We start from the raw sequence: 13,096 nt of genomic DNA on the forward strand, positions 1-13,096 counted from the left end.
GTATTAGTCATTCTGCTCTCACCATGACGGTCGTGAAATCTTTTCAGGTAGCCAAGCACGTCTAATTACCTTTTTCGGTCGCTTGAACATGCGAATGTTTCGACTTTTGGCCAAGCTCAGCCAAGCTCAGCCAAGGATGTACACAGGGTAGAAAGAATATTTTTAAAAATATTGAAAAAGGTTCAAGTGGAGAAAAGGAAGTTGAAGGTTGTTGATGAGCTTCACTTTCCTGCTGCAGTCATTATCAGCAGGTGGGTTAGTAACCATCACTTGTGTGCGCGGGTCTTTCAAGTAGCCACGCACAGTCGTACACGTTAGACTCTCAATTATTTCTCGTGTCTTCCCAAACACGATGGAAAGGAAGGGAAAAAGAAACAAACAAAAAAAGAAAACAACAACAGAAAAGAATACCAAAGTGATTCCGGGGTGTTTTTTTTATTTTTTAAACAAGACGATGGAGACAACTAGAGGAAGAGGGAAAACTACCGGAAGCTTCAAATCATTCTCCATTCTATTCTGGTGGGGTGTAGAAAATATAGTACTGTGAGTTTGAAGGGGGGAAACAACAACAACCACAATGTCACCTCGAAATTGTTTCCACGATGACAAAAGATGAACAAAAAAAGGGACAGAATAAACCCCCAGGAAATAACAGGGAATCAAAATGTGATTTAGAAAAATTGGATAATGAATCATGCAATTCAGAAGTTCCTTTTCACTCATGTTATTTTTCCATATCAACTTCAGCGCGCAGTTATTTCTGTTTTTCCAAGAAGACCAAGAACTAATAAAATCTAATGATGAGAATGGGGCATTTGGCTATTAGCTGATTACAATTATGCGTCTTACAAAATTGTTTGAAGAGGAAAAGGTTGACGTACAGAAAAAAAAGAAAAAAAACTTTTCCCAAACAATATAGTTGTGTTGAAAACATTGACACGAGTCGTGAAATTCGGTGAAATTGAAATCCCTCTTGGGGTTCGTTGAGCATTTGAGAGTTTCAAAGGTTTTGAATGACGCAGCAATGCAGCCGTCCTTTTCTTGCACGACGACTAATCTATTCCGCGATTCCCGCCGAGCGTTCACCGAGAAGTGGCTGCTCGATGCCAGCCGCAGCGAGATCAATTAGGGATTGCTGCCGTTCCTTTTACATCGCATAGATGTGTTTACAGTCAAACTCTAGTCGGGAATAGTTAGAAGTGACGGGACGTCAACGACGAATGTCTCGCACTCTCGCTCTTTCTGACTTTCTCCTTCTCCGACTCTGCCATCCAGCCATCCAGCCATCCAGAAGAATGAGAGCTGGATGACAGGGTGACTGGCAGAGCGAGGGGATTGCGGATAGCCCACATGTGTATGGGGACGTTTATTATATGGAGGGGGGGGGGGGGGGGCAAGACAAGCTGGCTAATGAATCAAAAGAACGGCCTTCATTTCTCTCCCTGGACGTATGTGCTGCATAGATGGCCAATCAACTCTGTCGGAATTCCCAACGCTCGCCGGAGCCAACGTGGAAGAAAGGAGAGGGGAATTCTGCGTTGAACAGACCAAAACGGACGGAGAAATACGAGGCAGGGAGCGAGAGAAAAGCTGCGCTCTGTATGAGCGACACGTCATCCCTCCATCCCTTAAACCGACGCTCTAGATTATTAACGAAATACTCGGCGGCGCCCTGGTACCGAGGTTCACGGGAATAAGTTGCCCGCCATCGATCCTACCAAGAAAACACGGACTTCTTCCACCACCGAAATCCATCACGAAAACCTGGAACTCCTATAAAAAAAGAAACAGAAAATGTCGACATGAACCTGAAAATGCGACAACCAAAAATTCCACAGGATCTCACTGGGCGCGGCGGGTAGGATTTGATGGAAGGAACAATGAACTTTTTCTCCCGTCCCCCCGTCGCTCCTCGACTTTCCAACGTCGCCAACTTTTTTCTCACCGGCCTTACTAGATTGATGACGGAAGAGTTGCGTGTGACTCGGTCCTAACTCAAGTGGCGTCGTATACCCAAACTTTGGCCGAGATTCACGGGATAGTAATCCCAAATATCATCAACAACGAACAAAGTTGACTTTGATGGCGTCGTGCCTTTTCGACGGCGATGACGACGTCGATTGTTGTTCTCGTATACGTGTACAACACTCAACTTGGACGGTGGTAGGTATACACACAAAAAGGATGAGCTGGAATTGAGGGTGAGGGATAAGTGTATATTGCCGCTAATCAACAGAATAGAACGAGGCAAACTATAGCACGATTCGTGTACAACAATCGGCTCTAGTCTGAGCAGAGCCCAACAATCCACGATCAATAATCCTACACAGCCTTGTTTTCCTTTCTCCAACGTCAACACGCCACTGCCTAAAGGCAAGTGGCTCAGGGAAGTTTCCCGAACGAAAAGCACACGGGAATTCTGCGTCAGAACTCATCGGCGTTTGATTTTCTTTCTTTTCTCTTGAGAAATTTTTTGAAACAAAGATGAAATATTGAAAATTGTATATTTCCCCCCTATACATTTTCCCATTAAACGATTTAAACTGTTTTACAATAGAGCATATTGGTTTAGAGAATAATAACTTTAAAATATTATGGTATTGGTTTAATTTAACAGGTAATTGCTGGAAATACAAACACGTACGTGGCCGAGAAACGCGAATTGGACCCGGTGCTGATCGCCCGCAAGTTGCGCTTCTTCCCTTACAGCCATCACCGACGGACCGTCTGCATGCGAGTCGAGATTTACGGATGCCCTTGGTTCGTAATATTTCCCTGTCGTCTCGCACGATATGCATTCGTTTTCGTTTTTTTATTTTATTTTATTTTTCTCCAAGTTTTGAGTGTCTCCTTTAACTGCGCCATATAACATACCGTGCAGAATATACATCTAGCCTTCTCTCGTTTGTATATTCATGGCGTTTAATGTTTCATTTTGTTGTCGTTTTCCCCAATGAAGGTCTGAGGGAATTGCCAGCTATTTGATGCCGCAGGGAGACCAGCGAGGAGCCGGCTGGCAATTCTACGACGCTTCTTACGACGGCATCTGGGACGGCTCTTTATTGCGCCAAGGACTCGGTCAACTGACTGACGGCAAACTCGGTCCCGATAACTTCAAAGCCAGCTACTACGACCAAGATCGAGGTAAAGATAAGCGCAAAGTACCAGTTTACTTTCCCCGTCGTCCCCGTCGTCCCCGTCATCTTTGACTCTTCGCTGTCGTCGTTTTAACTTTTATGATTCGGCCGTTGTATAGGTTGGGTTGGATGGCGTAATGACTCGCGCAACGGACAGCCCGTTGAGATCGTCTTCGAGTTCGACACGGTCCGCGACTTTACGTCGCTCAGTATCTTCGCCAATAATCAGTTTACCAAAGACGTTCAGGTAATAATTTTTTGTTTTTCGGTTGGTCTTTTCGTATCAGCCAAATAAATAACGGGACACTTTCAACACCATTTCTGGCCGTATCAGTTTCAAATCAATGTCAAATCAGTCACCATTATAGAAACGGCCATCAAAATGAATCACGACACTTGAACCCAACTGGAAACTATAATCCACTCATTTAAATGTTATTAGATCTTTTCCGAGATGCAAGTGCATTTCAGCGTTGGGGGACAAGTCTACCCTGGTGAGCCAATCATCTACCGCCCTCCCGAGGATCGCATATTCGAGAATTCACGCAACATCAGCGTCAAGTTGCACCACCGAGTCGGTCGCTACGTGAAATTGCGCTTGTCCTTTGCGGCTCCTCCGGCTCGTTGGATTCTCATCAGTGAGGTGTCGTTCCGCTCCGAAATTGCCGCCAGGAATTACACGACTGAAGTGGACGGCAGTCCCGTCACTCCGCCAGCCGCCGCTCCCAATCCGCCCGTGTCAAATTTGCCACTCCCACCAACCGGTCACGATGTCGGGATCAACGCCGGATCATCTGATCAAACCAACGGTAACGAAAATATTTTATGAGTAAACATCAAACAAGGCGTGGTCTGGTTTTACGGCATTTAGCGTTGATTTCACGATATTTGAATTAAATGAATTAGCTTACAATTGAGAAATTATTTTTTAATATTCCGCCATCGTAACGGGAAAAATTATTGACAAAAAGATATTACTGATGTCCATATTCTGGCGATTGATGTGTTCACAACAAAGTAGACAGAAGAAATCCATGAATATTGAACGAAAGTAAACGATCCATTTTCTACCCTCTCGTGCCAAGCTTAGCTCCTTTTCCCCATTTTTTCTTTCTTAGTTTGAAATTGGTAAACACAGAGCGCGTGAACGGTAACGAAACAACCCTCCTCCACTCCCTCACTCCCTCCTAGTCATTTAAAGAACCATAACCGTTGGAAAAGTTTCCCTCGCATATGAATACGAGCCTCTACGTCAGAGAGCGGAACATTCATTTTTCGGGAAGGCGACATCCGGCCGCTTAGACTTTCTTTCTCATTCTCGCCAAGGCAAAAGAATCCATCCCCGATGAGTTCACATCTGGGTCCCCATCTCTTTCTTGGCGCTGCTATTAAATCATCTCTGTGTTCATGACATTCCCGACTCGGTAAAAACCTTGCGGGAGCAGTAAAGAAAAAAAGAATTTCAACATAAATATGCGTGCAAGCGCAAACTACGGTATAGCAAAGGGTTTCTTTCTCTCTTTTATGTCAGCCAAGTTTTCACGAAAAACAGACGGAACTCGAAGACGACGATGAAGTTCATGAAAGTTCAAAGAGGCATATTTTCTCCGTCCGACCACCACCACCACCGTCAACTTTTGGTTTTTCTTTGTTTTGTTTTGTGGGTTTTTCACAAGCAATAACTCGGCCGGGTCTCTTTTCGAATATTATTGCCAATATAATAAGGAAAGGGGAAAAATGAGAAACAGTTTTGAATGGGTCGTTAAAGGAATAACAAAAAAGAAAAAACGGAAAACGCATGTAAGATCTGAAATAGTCCAAAGATCCAGAACAAAACCTAATGAAGCAGGCAGGGTCAGCGCATTGTTATTGCTGGTGACGTAAAACATAAACTGTTTTCTTTCTTCAGAGGACTGTTAAATTTTTGAACAAAATTTCCCAGCAGAGCTCTTGACTCCACCGATGTTCCTTTTAAAGGGTCAAAAGATTTTTTCAAAGTTTTAATGCAATAAATTGTTATAAAGCAATTAAATTTCACAAAGTCTAATTTTTTTTTGTTTTCGATTGACAGAGACGAGTCCGCCGACCAGAGAAAATCAAACGTACATGGCCATCATCGTTGGTGTTCTGGTGGCCGTCAGTTTCTTGCTGGCAGCGGCCATCCTCTTCATGATGATGCGGCGTCGTCAACGCAAAAGTCTCTCCGGCAGTCCGTTACCGGACAAGGCGAATTGGGCCTCCCAGGTCGGCAGTCAGCCCAGTCCGCGGCTATTGGACGGATCGGTCGGTGAACACCACGAGGATCAATTGCTGCAACATCATCGGGGAAAGATCTACAACAAGAACAATTCTCTTCCGTATGGGAACATTGGCGCCGACTTGTCGCGCTCGGACGCCGCCTCGCAGTACTTGCTGCCTCACTCGCCGGCCAGCGCCCATTTGACAAGAACCGAATATCAGGAGCCTTATCACGCCCTGCGCTTCTCGCCCTATTATAGTTACAGCACTCTGTTGCTGGCCGGAACTGAGGGTCCAATGAAAAAGACCAACACATCCGCAGGTAATGACAAGAAAACAAAAGAACTCGGCGACTCAGAAAAGCCAAAGTTGCGTCATAAATCAAAAGCGCTGCTCTTTTATGAGTGCTCGGCATTTCTAATAAATGGGCCAGCAGCAGTATAACCATTTGGTCGTGAGTCCGACCGACGACGTCCGAAACTATTCTACGGACCCATTAATCTTACTTTGGAATAACCCGATGATCGATTTATGGTTTATAGTCTCAGACACGTACGACTACGCCGTGCCGGATATTAGCGGGATTAGCAGCTGCAGCGCCGCCCATCAGCCCCTACTGATCCAGCCAGCTTTACAGAAACAACAGCATCCGCATCAGCCCAAATTGCCTACCGCTTCCCCTCCATCGATGGCGATCGAAATCGACACTTTGGCCTCATCGTCTCATTCGACCACCACTAACGGCTCGGCGTCCTCGGCGTCGGTCCGCCTCGGATCCGGCAAGAACAATAATCAGCAGATCGGGCACTATAACGGAATCAGCGAATCCAGCCCATTGAAAAAGGTGAGAGAGAAACAACAGGGCAACATTGCAGACTCCCTCATTCCCAATGGCCGGGTCTCTTCGGCGGTATAATCCTCGTCCGATTCAGTCGATACAGAGTGTATAGTATAAGGTGGGGTTGCTGGGCCACATCCGGAGAATGAACGAATGAGCCGTCTAGATTTATAGAGAGAGTTTAATGTCTTTCCTGTGCTTAGAGAGACAGCCACAGTCTCCCACTCTCTCAATATTGATTGACGGAAGCCCCACTGCTGATGGGTCTACATCCAAGTCACGCGATGCAGCACTCCACCTTCCATTCCCTGCTTCTAGGCACATAGCCGCATTATCAGCATAATAAATCGATTATCGTAATGGACTTTAAGAAGAAGAAAAAAGTGGCCACTACTGGAATCGTTTCTTTTAATGTTTTCGACGGTTTTCCAGTTGTGTTGGATTATTGACGAGAGACTCTCGGGGCTGGCGCTGGGTCTGCGTCAACTAAAGCGTCAATGCACGTGAAATTGGAATCCAACGGGCTTGGAATGAAATTTAAAAGAAAAAAACGTCAAGGCCTCAACTTGTGGTTTAAAATTCAATTTTTGAATTACAAAATCCTAGAAAAATACGGTAGAAAATGAAAAAAAAAAAATTACAAGCTGCTAGTTGATTGAATCAAGAAGACCACGAGATTCCATGTCTGTCATGCACTGAAGAGTTTTCAGATCAATCGGGAAGGAAAGTCGACAGTTGCGGGAACATTTTTGATGTCCTTTTCAAAGTTTGCGGCTGCTGTCTATGATCTACTAGGCATATGGGGAATGGGATTTTAGTTTTTGAAATAAAAACAACTCGTTAAGTTATTTGGTTTAACGTTGACTCGTTTAGCGATTTCATTTGATTGCCTCTAACTTCTAACTCTTACTCTCTAACTTTTAACGAATTCAATGAACAAAGTGGCCACACTTTTGTTTAAGTTGAAAGAAAATTTAAAAGGTAATTCAAAGAATTTTCAAAAGAAACGAAATTCGAAACCAAAGCTGTAAACATTACTTCAAAAAATGAAATAAAAATTTAGTCGTTAATGGGAGTAAAATCGCGACAACAGTGATGAAGATGCGAGTTTAACGAACAGACAGAGAGGTGAGATTTTTGCCATTCAGTGTCAGAACCAAGTCGTTGCGGACAGTTTCGAATCTTTCGGTCAAAAGATCGGCGCCATTGATCGACAAGAAGAAATAACGACACTCTTCTCACTCGGACGTTTACAACCCCGTAAAATAGAAAAGGAGAAAAACTGGTTTTGAGTTTTTGACCCACCCTCTTTGCAACTTAAAAGATTCTCGGCATTCACAGCTGTGCGGCGCGTAAGAAAATCATCCAATCGCGCCTCGGTTGTTTTTCACGACGGCGTATACTTTTTTTAACGATTCATTGGCTTCGTTATTGTATATTTTGAACTTGGCATCAGTCGACTCGGAAATTACCGCATCAATAAAGAGAAATGTTAGTAATGTGCACCGAATCACTCTTTACCGGAAGAACCAATCGTGAGTGACGTGCTCTAGTTTCATAACGCACGGTTGACGATGGCGCCCTCAAAAGTCCTTTTCTTCGACACCTCTTCGCCTCAATTCTCTTTCTTGGGGTTGTTTGTTTTTCCAATGAAATTTTAATATCGTTCCGCTAGTTTTACAAATGTGGCTTCATTTTTGCCTCACTAAACCAGCCATTCTGATGTGCCTTTAATTTCCCCAGTTTTTATTTTATCCGTTTGGGTGTCGTTACGAACGACCACGATCTGCATCAGCGGTTTGTTGTTGATTGGAAACCGCGACTCTGTGGCGTCATTTTTATTTCCACAGAGGTCTCGGTCAACCGTTGGGTTCTGGTTACGTTAGACGTCTAGTTTGCCTTTCTGACTGGAACATTTTTTATTGGCAAAAGCTAAGAAAGTCAAGTCACTTTGCCAACAACTGGAGAACCAAGTAACTGGGCCGGTAACGAAATAGTTCTCCCTTTTAATTGCATTACCGTCTAGACTCTAAACAAATCTGCGCTTTTTACAGCCCCTTCAGGGCCCACCTCCCAGTGTTATTCCGTGAAAAGTAAACAAATGGCTCATTTCAATGCAAATTGTAGCCAAAAAAACTGGAAGTGTATCATCCCAATTTTGGAATTTCTCCTGAATCCGCACCCTTTGAATAAAGCTTATTATTTCCCTGTTTCCATTTCTAGAAACAAATCTAATACCTAATTATATATGTCCGAAAATTAATCCAATAATTTATTTTTTTTATTACAGCCAGCGGACCGGGCAGAATTATTATCCGCCCTGAAATCGAGAGCCGAATCACTGATTATCCCAGAATTATCTCTCAGCAAACTGCATCTGGTCCAGCGGATCGCCAATGGGGCGTTCGGCACGGTGTACAAAGCCGAAGCCGAGCACATCCCCGACTACGGAAGTGCCGTCTACACTTCACGGCGACTGGTGGCCGCTAAATATCTTCCCAATACGTCGGAAAAAGACAAGTAAATCTTATCTGTTTCCGTTTGATCAATTCGTTCTCACATCGTCGTTTAACCAATCATTTCTACTTTTTCCCTTCTCTCGCACAAATAATCAGGTCGGGATTCTACCAGGAAGTGAGGCTACTGGCCGCCTTGGACGATCCTCATTTATCGCGTGTTCTGGCCGTCTGCACGACGGAAGAGCCATTCTGTGTCGTCCTTGAGTATTTGGACTACGGCGATTTGAACCAATTCTTGAAGCTGCACCGATTCCGCCCGGATCACCAAATCAATTTGTCCGATAGTCGCAACAACATTTCGAAAACGTTTTCTACTCCGGACGAAACATTAACGTACGAACAATCGCATTGGAGTTAAAATTCATTTCCCACTTAATTTACAAATTTTTTTCCCAATAGGATGGGAAGTCTGATATTTATTGCCAGTCAAATTGCATCTGGAATGCGCTACCTCGAGTCGCTAAATTTCGTTCATCGCGATTTGGCCGCCAGGTAATTTCATTCGAATGTTATAAAAATGCTGCAAATTATAACCTAATGTTTTCAATAACAAAACAAACAGGAACTGCCTGGTAGGCAAAGGGCTTCAGATCAAAATCTGCGATTTTGGGACCGACAGTGACATATATGGATTGGATTATTATCGCTCCGAGGATCAAGCACTCGGCTTACCAGTCCGCTGGATGGCATGGGAATCCGTCATACAGGTATACCAAATAACAACAACAAATAACGCAACAAACATGTTATGTGGTTTCAATCCTAACGTCTGGAAATTATGGTGTGATCCAGGGGAAATATACGACCAAGAGTGACGTGTGGTCGTTTGCCGTCACCCTGTGGGAGATCCTCGTTCTTGCCCGTCAGCGTCCCTATCAAGAACTCAGCGACGAGGTCGTCGTCGAAAATCTGCAACGGTTCGCGCAGGGGACTATCGCCAGCGCCCCACCGTGCGTTTCCCTGGCGAGACCACAGCACTGCCCTCGCGATATCTACGACCTGATGTGCGAATGCTGGCGGCGACTGCCCACCGAACGGCCTTCCTTCCGTGAAATCCACCTTTTCCTCCAGCGCAAGAACCTTGGCTACTCTCCCACTGCGTAGAAAAACCTTGTGCTACTGAAGCCATGAAAAAATGTATTTTATACTCTAACTACGAGCGTTTAGTTCATCATCTTTAGTTTTCGTCAACACGTATACAAGAAAATATTCAATTCCTGCATATCAACAGCGTCACAAATTCTTGGTGAGAAATGTAACGGTTGCTTCTGCTGTGATATGTTCCAATTTTGAATCGACCATTGACATATTTATGTATTATACATATATTCTAATATCTATCGTGTACAAAACCTTTTGCTGTTAGTTATTAGCTATTTCATTAATATTGTTCGGATAAGCTAGTCAATATTCGGCGCTTCAATTTTCTTTTGTTCAATGATTACTTAAAATGTGTCTTATTATAGTCTGAAACGATGGGGTAAATCTGGTTCGTTGGATTCTTTGGATATAGTATACACTGCTGGTATTCAATTGAGAAGTAATCAAGTTAACGTGTAAATGGTGATCAAATAACTTCTCACATTCACTTAATATTGTATTATTTCACTCTGTCCGTCGAAATTCTTTTGTATAAATAACCATTATTGCTGGCCGCTTTATGAATGTAGTGTTAATACATTGGCCATAAATCGCTCTGTAAAATCTTACCGTTGTTATTATCACTCACTTTTATCTTTCACTTACTTACGTAGGGTTATAGCCTACATTAATTTATGGTTTATACACAGTAAACCTTTGGTTTATCCACAGTAAAAAAAATGGTGGAAATCTGTTTTTTTTTTTTGCGACGGAAAAATTCGACTTGTCATATGGAATGACCCTCTGGTAACAGTCTTTGGGAACAGAATACCCATGTTACTCATGTTACTGGGCGATAATCGTCGACAATGAGTTGATTAGAAATATTATTCTGTCATTTTCCAGTAAAAATATTTTATTAAACAAAGAAAAACTAAATAATTTTCCGAATATTGTGAACTATAAATATCATCCCAATTTATATAATAACGAATTTCGCAATTTTTCGTAATTTTAAGTGTTGCAAGAGATATGAAAGACTATGAAGTATGAAGTGCCGTGTTTCAATGTGATCTGAAAAAAAAATACAAATAAAGAAAAATGTATTATAACACTAAAGCACTAGCGCTGGAACTGGAAGTTCTTTTTCAATCCGGATGTTAGCTTTATCCTGAAAATTAATGAAGGTAATTATTATTGATATCTCAAAGAATCATATGCATCATGTCTCATAGGCTTTAATAACTCACGAAGTATTTGGCGTAGGAAAGGAAGACGTTCCAACCCACAGTCACAACGTTAACGTACATCACCCGATAGACAGGCGACACGTAAAAAAAATTGATGAATTGCGCAGGTGGCCATACCGAACAGTCGGTCTGAATTAAAAGACAAATTTTTCGTTAGATAAAAAAAAAATTCTGGGAATGTGACGAATTAAGGGGGATCGCAATGTCAACTGGAACTGATGATGGAATAAAAGATATATTAATGCGTGATAGTGGTGGAAGTGAGTGATTGTGAAATATTAAATGAAAGAATATGAAACAAATACAGAAAGTCGGAAATTTTCCGAAATTTTCCTCGTTTTCGTTTCTGTAGAGCTGTTGAATAAGTTTTGCAACTCTCGTTAAAAATTTTTGAATATTTTAGATATACCTCTGAATGTTGAGACATGTTCTTTTGAGAACAGGTTCAAGTCGGAATCTAAACTTCCCTTTTGAAGGTAACAAATAAATTTCAACGTGCTTTTAAATAATGAAGCAAAAAAAAATTTCTAAATTTCAGCGTGTTTAAAATTTAAACTCAAAATGAATTCTGCAGAATTACTTTCGTCCTGTTAGAATAAAAATGCGATCATAGTTTTGCTCGGTTTTGCTGTTTCACAATTCACATGCTTAAGATTAATGGCATTTAAACTTCGGATGGCCTGTTGATCAGTCATTTTTAAGAAAAGAATGAGCATTAAATGGATGGCAACCACAACATTTTTTTGAGTTGGCTAATAGATAAAAAAAAAAGACAAACGTCATCCGTCTGACTATCAACTATTGATACAGTTATCGATCCTTAATGTTACGACAAACAAAAGCCTTATTGCACAATAGCACTGTAGCTATAGGTCAACATCCCCAAAACGATGGCAACCTAATGTATTGATTCTCTTCATGGATTTTTCTTAATTTATATGGTAGAATTTCTACACCTTTGCTTGATTATAGCTATGTGCAATAACATTTGAGGATCAAGAGAATTCCGATCGTGATAAAAGTTATGTTCTATATCCACTTTGTTAAGCATAAAATGTGAAATACCTTATAAACCATTACGAATTTGGCTCTTAACTCATCCCACGATTGCCTAACCGTGTTTCCTTCCAGGAGACCAGCTCCCATGAAAAAGGAGACATTGTTAAATGGAGAAAAGATTGTCTGGTCGAGCAGGATCTTTTTGCCGACACTAAGGAGCGCCGCCCCTGGGATCACGCGATCCAGAAACTTGTACCAGAAGTGATGAGGAAGGCCCAAAGTTAAGCCGATGGCCATCATCCGACCTGATTCGTTTTACACACATAAAGATAAATTTGGGTTAGTTACAAAGATTTCACATAGACATTCCTCATAGCTGACTATCGTGTCACCTGATCGTTTCCAGTCATATGGCTCTGCATTTGTTTTCTTGTGACCACCTTTCTTTGAGTGTTCAATAGTCTGTTGAATAAGATCTCCGGCCGATAAAAGTAGACCTGAATAACAAAAATAATTCGACATCAATTACAAAGACTCGCTTTTTTTCCTAACATCTCTGTGATGCCATTCGCATTGTACTTAGTGTAGCCGAAAAAATGTATTATTAGATTAAAATGTTGTTTTCAGATCTTACCACCGCTTAGAGTGTTGGTTACCCATAGATAACGACCAAATAAAATCCCTTTCAGTTTTGATATAACGGCCATTTGTCGGTTTGGTGACTTTGTTCATCACGCGTCGAGGGTTTTTTAAGAAGGAAGGGTATACCTTATTGCTTAGCTGAAAATGTTGTGCGTGGGACTGAGCAATCGATCGCTCTTTATATATCCGCGTCTGGCGTTTGGTATTCCGCCTGGTCTGACACGCAATCTGTGGACGTTTTATTTGTTGACTGATAAGAGCATTTTTTTATCGTACCACCAAAAAAATAAGTCCACTGACGAGATCAAATAATCACTGTTGTTTCAAAAGCATATTTAATCACGCCATTTTTCATATCGGTGCGAGTCTACTTGAGTCCAATATATACTTTAC

General features: G+C 42.1%; 2 protein-coding genes across 2 annotated transcripts in view; one reads left to right on the top strand and one right to left on the bottom strand.

The window, feature by feature from the left end:
• Positions 1–10,516, top strand: part of LOC124326052 (discoidin domain-containing receptor 2-like) — a 33,399-nt gene extending 22,883 nt beyond the window's left edge. Inside the window, exons 6-16 of the mRNA XM_046784649.1 lie at positions 2,618–2,760; positions 2,960–3,144; positions 3,257–3,384; positions 3,580–3,946; positions 5,209–5,697; positions 5,918–6,219; positions 8,504–8,733; positions 8,829–9,065; positions 9,132–9,224; positions 9,295–9,439; positions 9,525–10,516. Of these exons, the coding sequence (XP_046640605.1) occupies positions 2,618–2,760; positions 2,960–3,144; positions 3,257–3,384; positions 3,580–3,946; positions 5,209–5,697; positions 5,918–6,219; positions 8,504–8,733; positions 8,829–9,065; positions 9,132–9,224; positions 9,295–9,439; positions 9,525–9,836 (2,631 nt within the window). The 3' untranslated portion in view covers positions 9,837–10,516. The remainder of the gene's footprint in view (positions 1–2,617; positions 2,761–2,959; positions 3,145–3,256; positions 3,385–3,579; positions 3,947–5,208; positions 5,698–5,917; positions 6,220–8,503; positions 8,734–8,828; positions 9,066–9,131; positions 9,225–9,294; positions 9,440–9,524) is intronic.
• A 339-nt stretch (positions 10,517–10,855) lies between these two features.
• LOC124326540 (mpv17-like protein 2) lies at positions 10,856–12,866 on the bottom strand. Its single transcript, XM_046785441.1, has 5 exons — positions 12,696–12,866; positions 12,454–12,558; positions 12,128–12,366; positions 11,063–11,191; positions 10,856–10,983 (listed from the first exon to the last, which is right to left on the bottom strand). The coding sequence occupies exons 1-5, from the start codon at positions 12,766–12,768 to the stop codon at positions 10,927–10,929; spliced, it is 603 nt and encodes a 200-aa protein (XP_046641397.1). The 5' UTR covers positions 12,769–12,866; the 3' UTR covers positions 10,856–10,926.
• Between the last annotated feature and the right edge of the window lie 230 nt (positions 12,867–13,096).

Source organism: Daphnia pulicaria, chromosome 2 (assembly GCF_021234035.1).
Source record: "Daphnia pulicaria isolate SC F1-1A chromosome 2, SC_F0-13Bv2, whole genome shotgun sequence".
In the NCBI taxonomy this organism is placed as follows: Eukaryota; Metazoa; Arthropoda; class Branchiopoda; order Diplostraca; family Daphniidae; genus Daphnia; species Daphnia pulicaria.

Bases quoted from the DNA above. Each gene is read 5' to 3' on its own strand.
- LOC124326540 (XM_046785441.1), bottom strand. From the start codon at position 12,768: ATGGCCGTTATATCAAAACTGAAAGGGATTTTATTTGGTCGTTATCTA. The intron at 11,192-12,127 runs GTATTTCACATT...CTTTTAATTCAG, and splicing joins AATTCGTAATGGTTTATAAG to ACCGACTGTTCGGTATGGCC. The intron at 10,984-11,062 runs GTGAGTTATTAA...ATTAATTTTCAG, and splicing joins TTTCCTACGCCAAATACTTC to GATAAAGCTAACATCCGGAT.